Here is a 12279-nt window from a genome sequence, read left to right as displayed (position 1 = left end):
TATTATCAGTTCTGAATAACTCACACGGTCAGCTGGCCTTGATACTAGTGTCGAACTGTAACCGATTTAAACATCAACACACTCTAAAAACAGTCCTAAATAATACCAAGAACACATTAATCCAGTTCTACTGCCTTTACACACGGTTCTACTTGTTGTAATGTTCTGAAATCTGTTTTGGGAGTTAAAGAGCCAAGGCCAAATATATTGATTCACCGTTACAAGCGTCTTTTAAAACACACATTCCATATTCCGTTCTAATGTCTTCTCGGTCTCAAGCCCAGCTTCACACACACACACACACACAAAAAGACAATCAGCCTGTTTGCTCCCACTTAATATGGAAGCAGCCATGCAAACCAGGCCAAGCAGGGTATAATTGGTCATGTAATTATAAAAAGTCAAAAATGCAAATGAAGATATAGATACGGCAGCTGGTCAAGATGACGTCTGGGACACTTGACCTATTTTCTGTCCTGAAAAGGCGCGTTTCTTGCAGAGTCTTATCCTGGATTAACACATGGGAAATCAATTGGAATAACAAATTCAGCGCAGGGATTAAAGCATGACTCCACAAAGGGAAAAATATAATCTACAGGTCGGACAGGACTGTTTTCATCAGACTACGTCTTTATTTTTACCCCCCCGCCCCAGCGCTGACCTGCATGCTAGCGGTCTCTTGTCATGACCTCTGACCTTCAGGCTCCTTCCCCTTTTGGAGGCTGGCCATCGAGGAGTCGGCCTTCCTTCTGCTGTTGTACTTCACTCTGGATAGACACGAAGACCACAGGCCGAAAATGCAAATCTAACGTGTACACAGGAGTTCAGCAGGCTCTGTCTTTGGTATTCTTTCATTTATTTAATCCCCTAGCTAATAATCCAGCAATGTCTCATGTTCAACTAGAAAACCAACATGTCAGTACTCCATGTATCACATTTAGTGTGTTACGAAATCCGGAATATAAAAGCATTAATCTTCCCAACTAAGCAAACAATTAAAACATAACATTTAAATGCACTAGACATGGTAATATATATATATATATAAAAAAAAACTACAAGTATAAATAGAAATTTGGTCCATTGAGTTGATTACTATAATATTATTTACATTAGATTATTATTATTTTTTATTATTATTCCTGGCTTTTATTTTATTTGACATGTAGCTGCTACCGTTGTGATGCTATTTACAGAAAGAAGTTCGGTGCGTGTCCGCTATAAAAGACAAGCCTACAAAATATCTCGTAAAAAGATGCAGCCGTTTCCTGACTCGGAGCCAATAACTACAAACGTCTGGGAAATGAGGCAGTACAGCGTTAAAATGTTGGATAGTTAATCTACAAGTTGTTAAACAAACAGGTTGAAAAATACAAAAAGGCACAAATGACAGAACCGCAGGGACTCCAGCTGCAAACTACAATGCCCCGGATTTGAATTTAATAGGTGTCGCATTAGTCTGACATCTGGCAAAGTTCTGTTGGCGTTGGCAGAGGAAGGACGACATGCTTGTTGCTCATCTGTAAAAAGTCCTTTAGTTGTTTGACTGCGACGGGACTTTTGGGTGGTTACACCAGGGATTCAAGGCTCTCGGCGCCGCTGGCGGTTCCCACCACGATGGTGCCGTTGTTGTCGGAGGACTGAAGGGACTTTTCATCCTCTTGTGTCCCAATGAGACTCAGCATGGCTTTGTACAGGAACTGGTACTGTTCCTGTAAATCAACAATCAGTTACCAGCTGGTACGCATTCAGGATTCCTCAGTGTTAATCTGGTCACTCACAACCTTCAAATGAGTCGGATTCAAAATTCATTCTTATTCTTTAACAAGGACTACTGCTACTAGTAAGTATGCAGTACTTCATTGATAAGAATACCAATATTTATGCTGCCATCATCAACACATTCGGGGAGCGCCCCCGCCTCTCGCCCATAGCAAGCTGGGATAGGCAACTCCCGTGACCCGCAAAGCGGAAAGGCGGAAGAAGATGAAAGAATGAATGAATGAATGAATGATTTATCAGCATCCAAAACATGATTCTTGCATCGTGTTCCAAAGATGTTCATAGTTGGCCGACCCAAACGTCACGCCAGGAACGCTCTTTGTGTTCATTGGAGGTTTGACTGTTTATGTTGCAATGTTGTAAATGCAATTGTTTTCAAAAGCCCTCCTTTTCAATGTCAAAGAAACAAAAGTTGTTGTTTTTTAATGGTGTCGATCCGAGCTCAGAGTTAAACTCGATTAATACTGTCCGATTAATTTATTCATTGATGATCCTAAAACACAACAACTTTAACTTTAGAACTAAATGAAATGATAATTATAATATAGTGACACAAATAGCACATTATCATCAGCGTATTGTGAGCTGGAGCTCAGTCTTACGATATCGCTGAAGATTCCTGGTCTCATCAGGTTCGTCAGCTTGGCCACTTGGAAGACATCAACTGAACCTTCGGCCTCAAGCTGGTCTGTTAGAGACGTTAGAGCGCAGAATGTTCCAGCTGTCACTCCACCCAGGCTTAAAGGGAAAAACAAAAAAACAAATTTTTTAAAAATCTCACCAGAAAATTCGCAAAATGAAATGATTCTAATGGAAAATGTTGACCAGTCCGTGAAGGACTTACTCATCGTGGACCACAGTCGGCCCATCCTTGGTGAAACTCCCCGCTTTCACCAAGTTGAGCAACTCAAAGGTTTTGCTGATGGGACTGTCTGGGTTTGGCCAGCGGGGGGCTCGGTAGTGCTTCACCTCCAGAATGTAGTCATCCTCATGAGACAAGAAGGAAAGAGACCAAACATCAGAACTAAAATATCCCAATGAACCACGAAAATCCAAAAGAATTTAGTTGAACACATTCACAGCTTGTAATGGAAACACTTTGTGTTTGTCCGATCCTGAAGGTGAACTTCAGCAATGGACAGCTCCATATGTAGCCAGCAATATATGGTGCTCAGGATCAGCACTGGACAGTCTTTTCCGCGGCAATGATTCTTTATCTTGCCCACTTCGGTTGTTTTTTTTGGTTTGTGCATGTCCATGACAAGACACGGTGGTGGTTTTTTGGTTTTTCTTTGATTTTGTATCAATTATCTTTGTTTCTGCGTGACGATTGAATTTGAATGGAACTTTTCCACATTATTAGATGTGTTCATTTATTCCCATCACAACCTTTTTGTTCATACTTCTGATTGTTCTCATTTACAATATGGCTTTATCTCTAACAACTGAATATTTTAGAGATCAAAACTGGATATTTTATTCTAATTACTGTGGCGGCTAAAGAGTAAAATAAAAAAATAAATAGTTATCTAACAGCACGTTAAGGAGTAGTTACATTTATTGTACATTAAATTACATTACATTTAGTTACATTTTTTACTGTGTTGCAGTTTACATTTGGCTTTTGGAGGGCAAACATAATGCTAATGTGGCCCTTGGAGAAAATGAGTTTGACACCCCTGTTTTAGACCGATGTGGACTATGGAGCAGTAGAACACATTTATTTGAGGCATCCAGTTCCACAAAAAGGTTTTAGAAATATTTTTTAGTCATTTCACCTGCTTCTAAATGATTGTTGAATGAAAGTGAGGCTGTCGCGTTCCAGGATTCGCCTACCTGTGTAGCCTCTAGCAGGTATTCCTGGACCACCAGCATGTCCTCGTTGGCCATACAGATGTTGTCCGCTACAGTTTTCTGAGCGACAGTGAACATCTCGAAGCTGATTGGCTGTCCTTTACGAGGCCAAATTACACCCAGCTCCTCCTCCATCTAACAACACGGGAAGTCAGCAGGGAACACTATGAATGGGACGCCATCTTCCGCCATTGAAATGTCTCTGAAAACACACATTTACTTCTTCACCTCGTCGGACGTTGTCCCCAGTAGCGACACGATGATATGGGCGTTGTGGTCCCATATCATCCTCCAGAAGTCCTTTATGGTGCCGGGCAAAGGATTCTGGGTAATGATGAACTCGTTGCTCTGCCTATACCCCTGCAGGAACAGAACCGTAGTGTTTTTTTTTTCTTTCTTTTCTTCTAAAACTTCACCAGGATAATTCGTCTCAATATTTAATGTCAAAACCATTGACATAACTGCAGCCCATCAATGTGGGGGAAAAAAAGACAAATCTATGGATGTGGAGATGATTCCTGCTCCGATTTGGGGGAAGGTTTCATCCTGGACATCATCAATTCCCTCTTACTGTGATATACGATGCATTAATGTAGTCTGATGCGTCCTGCGCCGTCGTAGTCAGGCGCACTCGCGACCTCTCAACTGCGGAGGAGACACATTTCAGTCAAAGGGACATCTTCAGATGCTGCAGCCCCTGAGGTGAGAAACATGCTGGACTCACCAGGAATCGCAGAACCCTTTCTGTTCTTGCTGCGGTTGCAGTCCTGCAGCGCTGCAGAGCAGTCGCACTCTTTCCCTTCAGGGTCACGAACCAGCTGCGGAGAACAAACATTTAAGTTCCCCAACGTCTCATTTTAGACCGCTAAGAAGCTTTTTCATTTGCTGCCGTTTGTGTCTTTTGGATCTGGACAAGGCGAAAGCGTTGGAGAAGCCGCTCACCTTGAATTGCTTTTCCAAGCGCGTCCCCCCAACTGGTCTCGGGATCAGCAGCTCGTTCACGTACCTGTGCAGGTGAGCTGCTGCCACCTCTGTGTCTCCAGACAAAATGGCTTCCACCAAGGCATCATGAATAAAAACATACTGTTCCTGCAAAGAGAAGAGGGGACATCGATGAATACCAGGACTCTCTTCTGCTTAAGTTGTCCCCTATAATAAATATAACAAATGTATATAATATATATACATTTTTATAATATATAAAAAGGAATATAATTCTATTAAGCCCACACAGACAAAAAGAAATCCAGTTTTAACTCTGCCATGTTTTGACCTGGGTTCAAACAGCTTGTTGAAAGACGCGTATGGACGTGTGGGCAGACATAACGTTGACCTCTGACCTCTGTCTGAACCAGGTAGTTCCTCTGCGTGCGGATGTGTTTGAGGAAGCCTGTGATGTTCACGCTGTTTTCTTCCCTCATCTGCTTCAGCATGCTGTCCAGGACGATGTAGGTGCCCGTCCGACCCACGCCGGCGCTGCTCAGCAACGAGAGGGGAGAAGAACGGGATGTTCTGACACGATGACTCAAATGTAAAAGGAACCATCTTTGCCCACGGATCCATCTTTGCCCACGGATCCTACCTGCAGTGCACCACCAGAGGCCCCACCCCATCCGGCATGGCTCTCGATGACTTGCGGATGAAGCTGAGCAGCGGAAGAGCAAACTCTGGGACGCCCATATCGGGCCACTGGGTGTAATGGTACTGCATCACGGTCCGCTCATTGCCCCGCCCCTTCTGGGATCCCTACAGTCATGTGACACAAATGCATAAAAATAGAATAGATTCATTTGTACTTTATGCATTTCCTTCTATTCGTTTTGCTTGCTTTTATTTTATAATTCGTCTTTGGAGACAGCGTCACAGCCGTCAGCATCGTTGTTGTCCTCGGTTACGCCTTCGGTGCTGAAGAAGGCAAACACCTTCGGATCGGGGTTGCTGCTGTTGCAGTCACACAGGAGAACCGATTCAGGTTCAATTATCTTGTGCTGCTTAACATTTTGCATTTTGGCTTCCTTGATGTCGTCCATCAGACCTCTTGTTCCGCTGTGCTGCTTAGAGACACTTTTTAATCTTTAATTCTTCTTTTGTGGCGTGCCGTTTTCCCAGTTACAAAATAAAAGACCACAAAAATACTGCAGAAACAGATATTTCTCATGGATTTCTCATAAGGACTTTCAACGGAAACAAGACCGCAAGGGCTTTTTTGAAATGCTCCTCTTAGGCAGGATGTTTGACTTTATTTGCACTGTAATACATGCTACTGTGTGACTGTACTTGTACTCTAACATTCTATCTAATAAATATATTCATTCATTCATTCATGTAAGCAAACCACATTAAAATCTGGAGGTCACTGTTAGCAGCAGCACGACTGACCTCGTAAGCTAAGCCAAGATCTACCTTTATCTTTGAATTTTTTTGACACGTCTTTTTTGATATTACCGAGCTGAAATGGGGATGCTCTGAATGACCTTTTGAAAACTGAACATATTCATCATATTAAACATTATTAAATGTCATCTAATTACATTTACAATGCCTAATATTTCAGCTTTCATTGAATGAGTCTTAGAAGTTGCATTTAGTCGACTCCAGAAACGTCACAGCGTTCCTGCCTTCATTATGTTTTTTTGACCTGTCGGAGCGACTTTAAACATCACAGAGCGTCCTTCAAATATCTTACAAATCACACCGACGTCAAACCGATTTGCTGTGGTGCTCTCATCTTGCACGGGGAAAATAATGGACAAATATAAATATACATAAGGTCAGAATGCGATATTTACTTCTGATCTTTAAGACAACGCAGCGGCTACCGTCACTGTGATCTGATTGGCTGTTTTCCCGACCTTTTTGGTGTGGGTGTTCCTGATGGTGAGCGTCCTCTGAGTGTAGCAGGCCAGGACTCGGCTGCTCTTCGCCGTCACCAGGAAGCTGCCGTACTCCTGCTGCAGCTCGGCCGGCCAGTACTGATCACACTTCCTCTGAGGAGAAAGCTGCCGCGTCAAATATCAGCAATTCAAATATACAAATATAAGATAGATTTCTGTGCTAAATTCATCGCTTCATTTTATAAACAGAATTTATTTTTATTGTACGGTTTGGTATCTCAAAGTTAATTTCACTTTTGATTGATTGATATTTGTGATGCAGAAAAACCACGTTACGTTCAGACTGTGAAGCGGAATCTGTCGACTCACTCGTCCTTTCTCCACCAGGTTGGTGATCATCACGATAACGCAGACATTTTGCTCCCAAACCATCCTCCAGAAATCGTCTGTGCTCGACCTCAGGGGACCCTGAGCGGCGATGTACGACCGCGGCTTCCTGAAGCCCTGAGGAAATGCACGAGGGCTGCATCAGCGTTCATATGCAACACACAAAACACTGAGCGTTCTCTGAAGCTGCTGCGAAATGAAAGTGAAACAACAGACAGGTTGAAACACGACGACGTGTCCTGTGCACTGATCGACCTGAAGATGCTGAGAAATGTTAAGGCAGATGATTTCAGGTGTTAAACCTCATTCTGAACAAAACAAAAGGGACCAAGAGGCCGTAAAACAGTTCACACAATAAAACGCCCCTCAGGATTTGTCCAGCGATCTTCAAAGAGGATGTGATGAATCCTCTGGGAACGACGATAAAAATAATGGTCACAACTCCAAAAACACCGGATCCTAAATTTTCCTCAACGCTGCCCGAAAGATTCTCACATCTGAGAATGACTCTGCGAATAAAATAAAGGTCAAGGTTACTTGAAACACAATTTGGAGCTGGATGATTACGCATGTCACGCTATTCTCCTAATCTAGAGGTGGCTATGCAAAACGCAACAATGCCCCGTTCAAAGGTGCACATCGAAGCACGGAAACAGCGCTGGCGTTCAAAGGCTTGAATTTCTATCATTATAAAGGATGCATAAGGAAGGGAACACGCATCGCGGGACCTCAAGGATCCGACCCGATTCCGTTTTGGTGAGAAACTGAATGTATATAAGAACTTTTGTTGCGTTAAAAGAAAAAGTCCACCGAGCCAACGCAGCGAAGAAGGTGTCGCACGTTCTCAGCAGCGGGCGTCTTTCAATCGCTCCCTTTAATAGTTGGGTAACCTTCACATGAGAAGAGAGCTTCCTTTGCGCTTTGCGAGACTCAGACAAAAGTGAGAGCTCGAGAGACCCTCCACGTGCTGCAGCGACTTGGTGGCCTGTAACGCCGCCTCTCCAGAGAGGCCATGACAGCCGCACGGGTTTTGTGCGTCCTCTCTGCCTTTGACAAAACAACTCGACACTGAAAATGAGAGTTCGATTGTGCGGCGGATAATGAAGAGCCGTGCAGCCCCCGCCCCCCCCCCCCGCCCCGTTGACAACAGCAAGTCTGATGAATAGGCTTAAAACTATACAACGGCACAGGCTGACTTTAGTTCTGGGAAAAGAGAAGTGGCTCTGAGAATAAAGACAAAATACGTTTGTGCAGAATGTCACAGACTGACTCGGAATGAGGAGACGAGGCTGGGGTGAGGATGAAGGCCTCGGTCTCTATATAGAGCTGGAAACTGAACGGAGACGGCAGGTTTCTTACATCCACGTAGTTTGCGTTGATGTAATCCCCCGTCTTCCCGTCTTTGTCCGCCCGTGGCATGAGTTTAACGCGACTGTGGTCATCTGAGGATGAAATAGAAGTGTACGTGTAAAGATGATGATAACGGCAACAAGGCAACATTATTTCATTTAGACTTAGATTTAAGGCCATTGCTGAAAACTAAAACTTTTGTAATGAGGCGTGCTCACAGGCCAGGATGTTGCTGTATCGGTTTTTAGTCTTGTTATCCGGATGGTTGGAGGAGTCGGTTGTTATTTCCATGTCCACCGTGCAGGACTGAACCTCCTGAACGAAAAGCACAAAACAGAAACGCAGCAAGGCCGAGCTTAGATCCCTGGAAGATGAGCGGCAGAAACCTGCATCCTCCATTACAGCGTCAATGCATTTCAATGTCTCGGTTGATTGTTGTCCATCTTTGCATGAGTCAATGTGTAAAACGGGACGGTTATTATTCTTAATATTGTGAGTGACAAATTTTCATGTCATTTCAGTGTAAAGTCTAAATGACAGAGGCTAAACTGCATTGTGAGCGACTTCCATGTCTTAAAATACAGACATTTTCCTGTAACATCCACATTTCCACATCAACAAAAGACAAGACAATAAACACAGAGCAGCAGCGGATCAATGAGACAACAGGAGAGCGTCTTACCTCATAACTCTCCTTCAGTATCTAATGATGAGGGTGAGGAAGCAGCAGGCAGCAAGGATGTTTCCGTGACAACACAGTGAAACAAAGAGGTGCGAAAAAATACAAATTACACGACAATGCCGAAAAGCCCAGTTTGAAAATATCACACACACACACACACACACACACACACGCTCCAGACAGCAGCATTTTATTTTAGTTTCACTCAGAGCCCTTCTGTACCTCAAACTCCCGCTGAAAGCCGTGGTTGTTGTGCAGCTCGGCCACGTGTGTGAGGAACTCCTCCGCTGGGAAAGCTGGAAGATAAACAGGAAACAATACTGAACATCCAGCGGGACAAGAAGAAGCGTTAAAACAGCCGAAAATGAGTCATTCTTAGATCGGTAAGTGATTTGTGCTATTTAGGGTTAGTACATCTTGAAATCTTGCTTCCTGACTCAGTCAAGAATCCCTGCCGGCATGAGCATCACTCCAGAAGACCCCCCCCCACTGAATGTTCCCATTGAAATGCATTTTGCACAAATTTGGAAGTAACATTTTGTGGACAATTTGTGATTTAGAGTTGCTTCAATAAAAAGCAACCTGACTTGATAGGTAATAAGATGTGTGTTTCCTTACATGTAAGTAAACAATACTTACATTGTGTGTGTGTGTGTGTGTGTGTGTGTAAATGTGCATAGAGGTTTAAAGGTCATCTTTGATTGACGTGAAAATTGAAGTAAATTTTATTAAAATGAAGTGGTAATATTGTCAGTAATTAAACTGAACGTTCTCTTCGGTGTGAAGTTTTGTTTAAATCAGGGGTGTCAAACTCATTTTCACGCAGGAACAAAGATAATCGATACAAAATCAAAGAAAAACCAAAAAAACACCACCTTGTCTTGTCAAGGACAAGCGCAAACCAAAAAAACCAACCGAAGCGGGCAAGATAAAGAACATTTCCCCGAGTCAATGCCGCGGAAAAGACGTCACTTTCAGAATCAGCACTGGACAGTTCAATATATAGCCGATTACCTACGGAGCTGTCCAGTGCTGATCCAGAGCGCCATATGTAGCCGGGATCAACATTTCAGCACATGCTGGAAAAAACAAAAAAGTTCAAATAACTTTCAATAGTCACCTCCAGCAGATTATTAATTTCCTGACTGCAGCGTGTTGCTGAATTTTTCCGTTTGATCAGTTCACTACTTAAGTTACAAACATTGCATATTCAATTGTATAGTTGTAAAAATATATGGACAGATTATTGCTGTTATTATAACATAAATCCTTTCAATTGATCAAGAAAACCACACTACTCCATCGACCAATAATCAAACTTATTCAAGTAAATAATATTAAATAATAAATAAAGAAAACACAACACAAGTTATGGCATTAACTTTGTTCAAAACTCTTTCGTCACAGTTGAGAGGTGCAGAACTGCAGTACAACCAACAAATGTGGGCTGTTCAGAACATGTTTGACAGATGCAGCATTTTACAAAAACAAATGTCTGCACACAGTTGTCACAGGCCACAAAAAATGACTTGGAGGGCCACATTTGCCCCCCGGGCCTTGAGTTTGACACATGTGGTTTAAATCATCGGTAGAGCATTAAATGTTAATGTTTTAATTTTGCATGGACTGACATCCTGACATTCTCTCCCTAGTTAAAAAGTACTTTGTCTTTCCTAATCTCTGCATGTGTGTGTGTGTGTGTGTGTGCATGCGTGCTAGTTACCAGATGTTGATGCGTCGCTGGGCGGTGCAGTGACGTCTCTGGGTGATGAGCTTTCATTGATGTAGAAGTGAGCCGTCTGAAAACAAGCCCTACAAATAAAACAGTAAACATCACCTTTTATTTTCATTTAAAAAATTCGTTATAATAAATTGCAATGATGCACACATTTAATTTGAGTGATCTATATTCTGGATTGGTCAAAATACACAAAAGTAAATAAATAAACAGAGGGAATATTAGTCGGCGATTTTGTGGAAAACCAATAGAGCCATCGGCCGGATGCCGAAGCAGCCGAACGGCAGGAGATGCTTTTGTTTTCATGTGATTCTCCGCTGGCCCAGATTCAGGAGAAGACGCTGTAATCTCCCCAGAAACACAGCAAAAAAGATGTTTTGCTAATCCCTTGACAAGTTTTTAAACGGATGAGATAATCTCTGATGAACCTGCGTTGTCTCAGCCAGAAACAGCCATCAGGGATTACCACCGCCAAAAAGAAGAAGCAGCAGCACCAGGGTTCTGCTCAGAGACGCTTTGAGGACAGACAAATGATTGTTCCGTTTGATAGAAGCTTGATTTCAATGTCATCTAGCACAAGTGAGGTCAAAACGCTTGATCTGGTTAGAAATATGATTTACTTCACAAGCTATTTCTGTGTGGCTCATTCCCAGAGCGGGTTAACCCCCAGAGTAACTCATTACTTGGTCAATATATTGAAAGAATAACTCCAATGCAACATTTACGTTCTGAGCGATGGCGCTGGATGCCAGGAGACATGCTACAATTATTGGTCAGAAGACGCGCTCCTCCTGCTGCCGCTCATCGGTTCACTCGTTTATCCGCCGAGACTGAAACAACTTAATCTGATTATGCTGAAGTCGGATTGAGGAGCTCAGCGAGGACGTCGACCTTGGAATAACAAGCACGAGTTCGAAAAACGCTGCACTGAACTCTGGGCTGATCTTAGTTACTCACAGCGCCTTGACTTTATTTCTTTCATCGATCGCTCTACTGATTTCTCTCTGAGTGATATAAATGCTGGCACGAAATATTGGAATTGATAACATTTTGATAAGACCTTAAAAAAAAAGGCAACTTCCCAGGGTGCTAATTTGCCGTGCGCCTTTAATCTTGTTGTGAACTCAAACTACTTGACCTCAAAAGCACAGCAGTGTCCAAATGAGCACAGTGTTGTCAGCAGGGATTAGTGCGGTTTGGCCTCCTGTTGCTCGGCCTACAAGACGCTGACACGATTCTGCCTGTCGGACATAATCAGGCGGATGTCCTTTTCCATTCCCTCACCGGCTCTGGATGCTCTCAGCCGCGTGGATGCTTGGAGCGCCGCAGCAGCGGTACAACGTCTCCTGCTCCTCAGATTATTACCAGATTAGCATTGCCCAATCTCGGAGATACGACGACAAGATGAGCACAAAACAAGAACAATGTGTGGAGCCTCCAGGATTGCAGATTGCAGAAAAAAAAATACATGACTGGAAATGTTTACTCTGCGTTGGACAACATGTCCTTGATTGGATTTCTGCTGTCTGAGTGGACAGTTGAGGATTTGGTTTTTCTGCTTTGGGCATTGTGAAAAAATGTTTGCGGTTTAAACCCTTGAGAGATAAAAAAAAAAATAGTTTTACTTTTCTCAAAGACACTTTTGTTTGCTC

The 12279-nt window shown here is 43.0% G+C and overlaps 1 protein-coding gene across 1 annotated transcript in view; it reads right to left on the bottom strand.

Moving 5' to 3' along the window:
* Positions 1–844: 844 nt before the first annotated feature.
* LOC137894381 (receptor-type tyrosine-protein phosphatase zeta-like) overlaps positions 845–12279 on the bottom strand; it is a 43263-nt gene continuing 31828 nt past the window's right edge. Inside the window, 17 exon segments of the mRNA XM_068739859.1 lie at positions 845–1712; positions 2385–2520; positions 2627–2769; positions 3619–3771; positions 3865–3996; positions 4208–4281; positions 4361–4454; positions 4579–4725; positions 4977–5112; positions 5219–5382; positions 6489–6623; positions 6840–6974; positions 8217–8299; positions 8426–8522; positions 8890–8910; positions 9112–9185; positions 10598–10701. Of these exon segments, the coding sequence (XP_068595960.1) occupies positions 1569–1712; positions 2385–2520; positions 2627–2769; positions 3619–3771; positions 3865–3996; positions 4208–4281; positions 4361–4454; positions 4579–4725; positions 4977–5112; positions 5219–5382; positions 6489–6623; positions 6840–6974; positions 8217–8299; positions 8426–8522; positions 8890–8910; positions 9112–9185; positions 10598–10701 (1972 nt within the window). The 3' untranslated portion in view covers positions 845–1568.

This window comes from Brachionichthys hirsutus, chromosome 5 (genome assembly GCF_040956055.1).
Source record: "Brachionichthys hirsutus isolate HB-005 chromosome 5, CSIRO-AGI_Bhir_v1, whole genome shotgun sequence".
Taxonomy (NCBI): Eukaryota; Metazoa; Chordata; class Actinopteri; order Lophiiformes; family Brachionichthyidae; genus Brachionichthys; species Brachionichthys hirsutus.
This window is presented reverse-complemented; position numbering and strand designations above follow the sequence as displayed.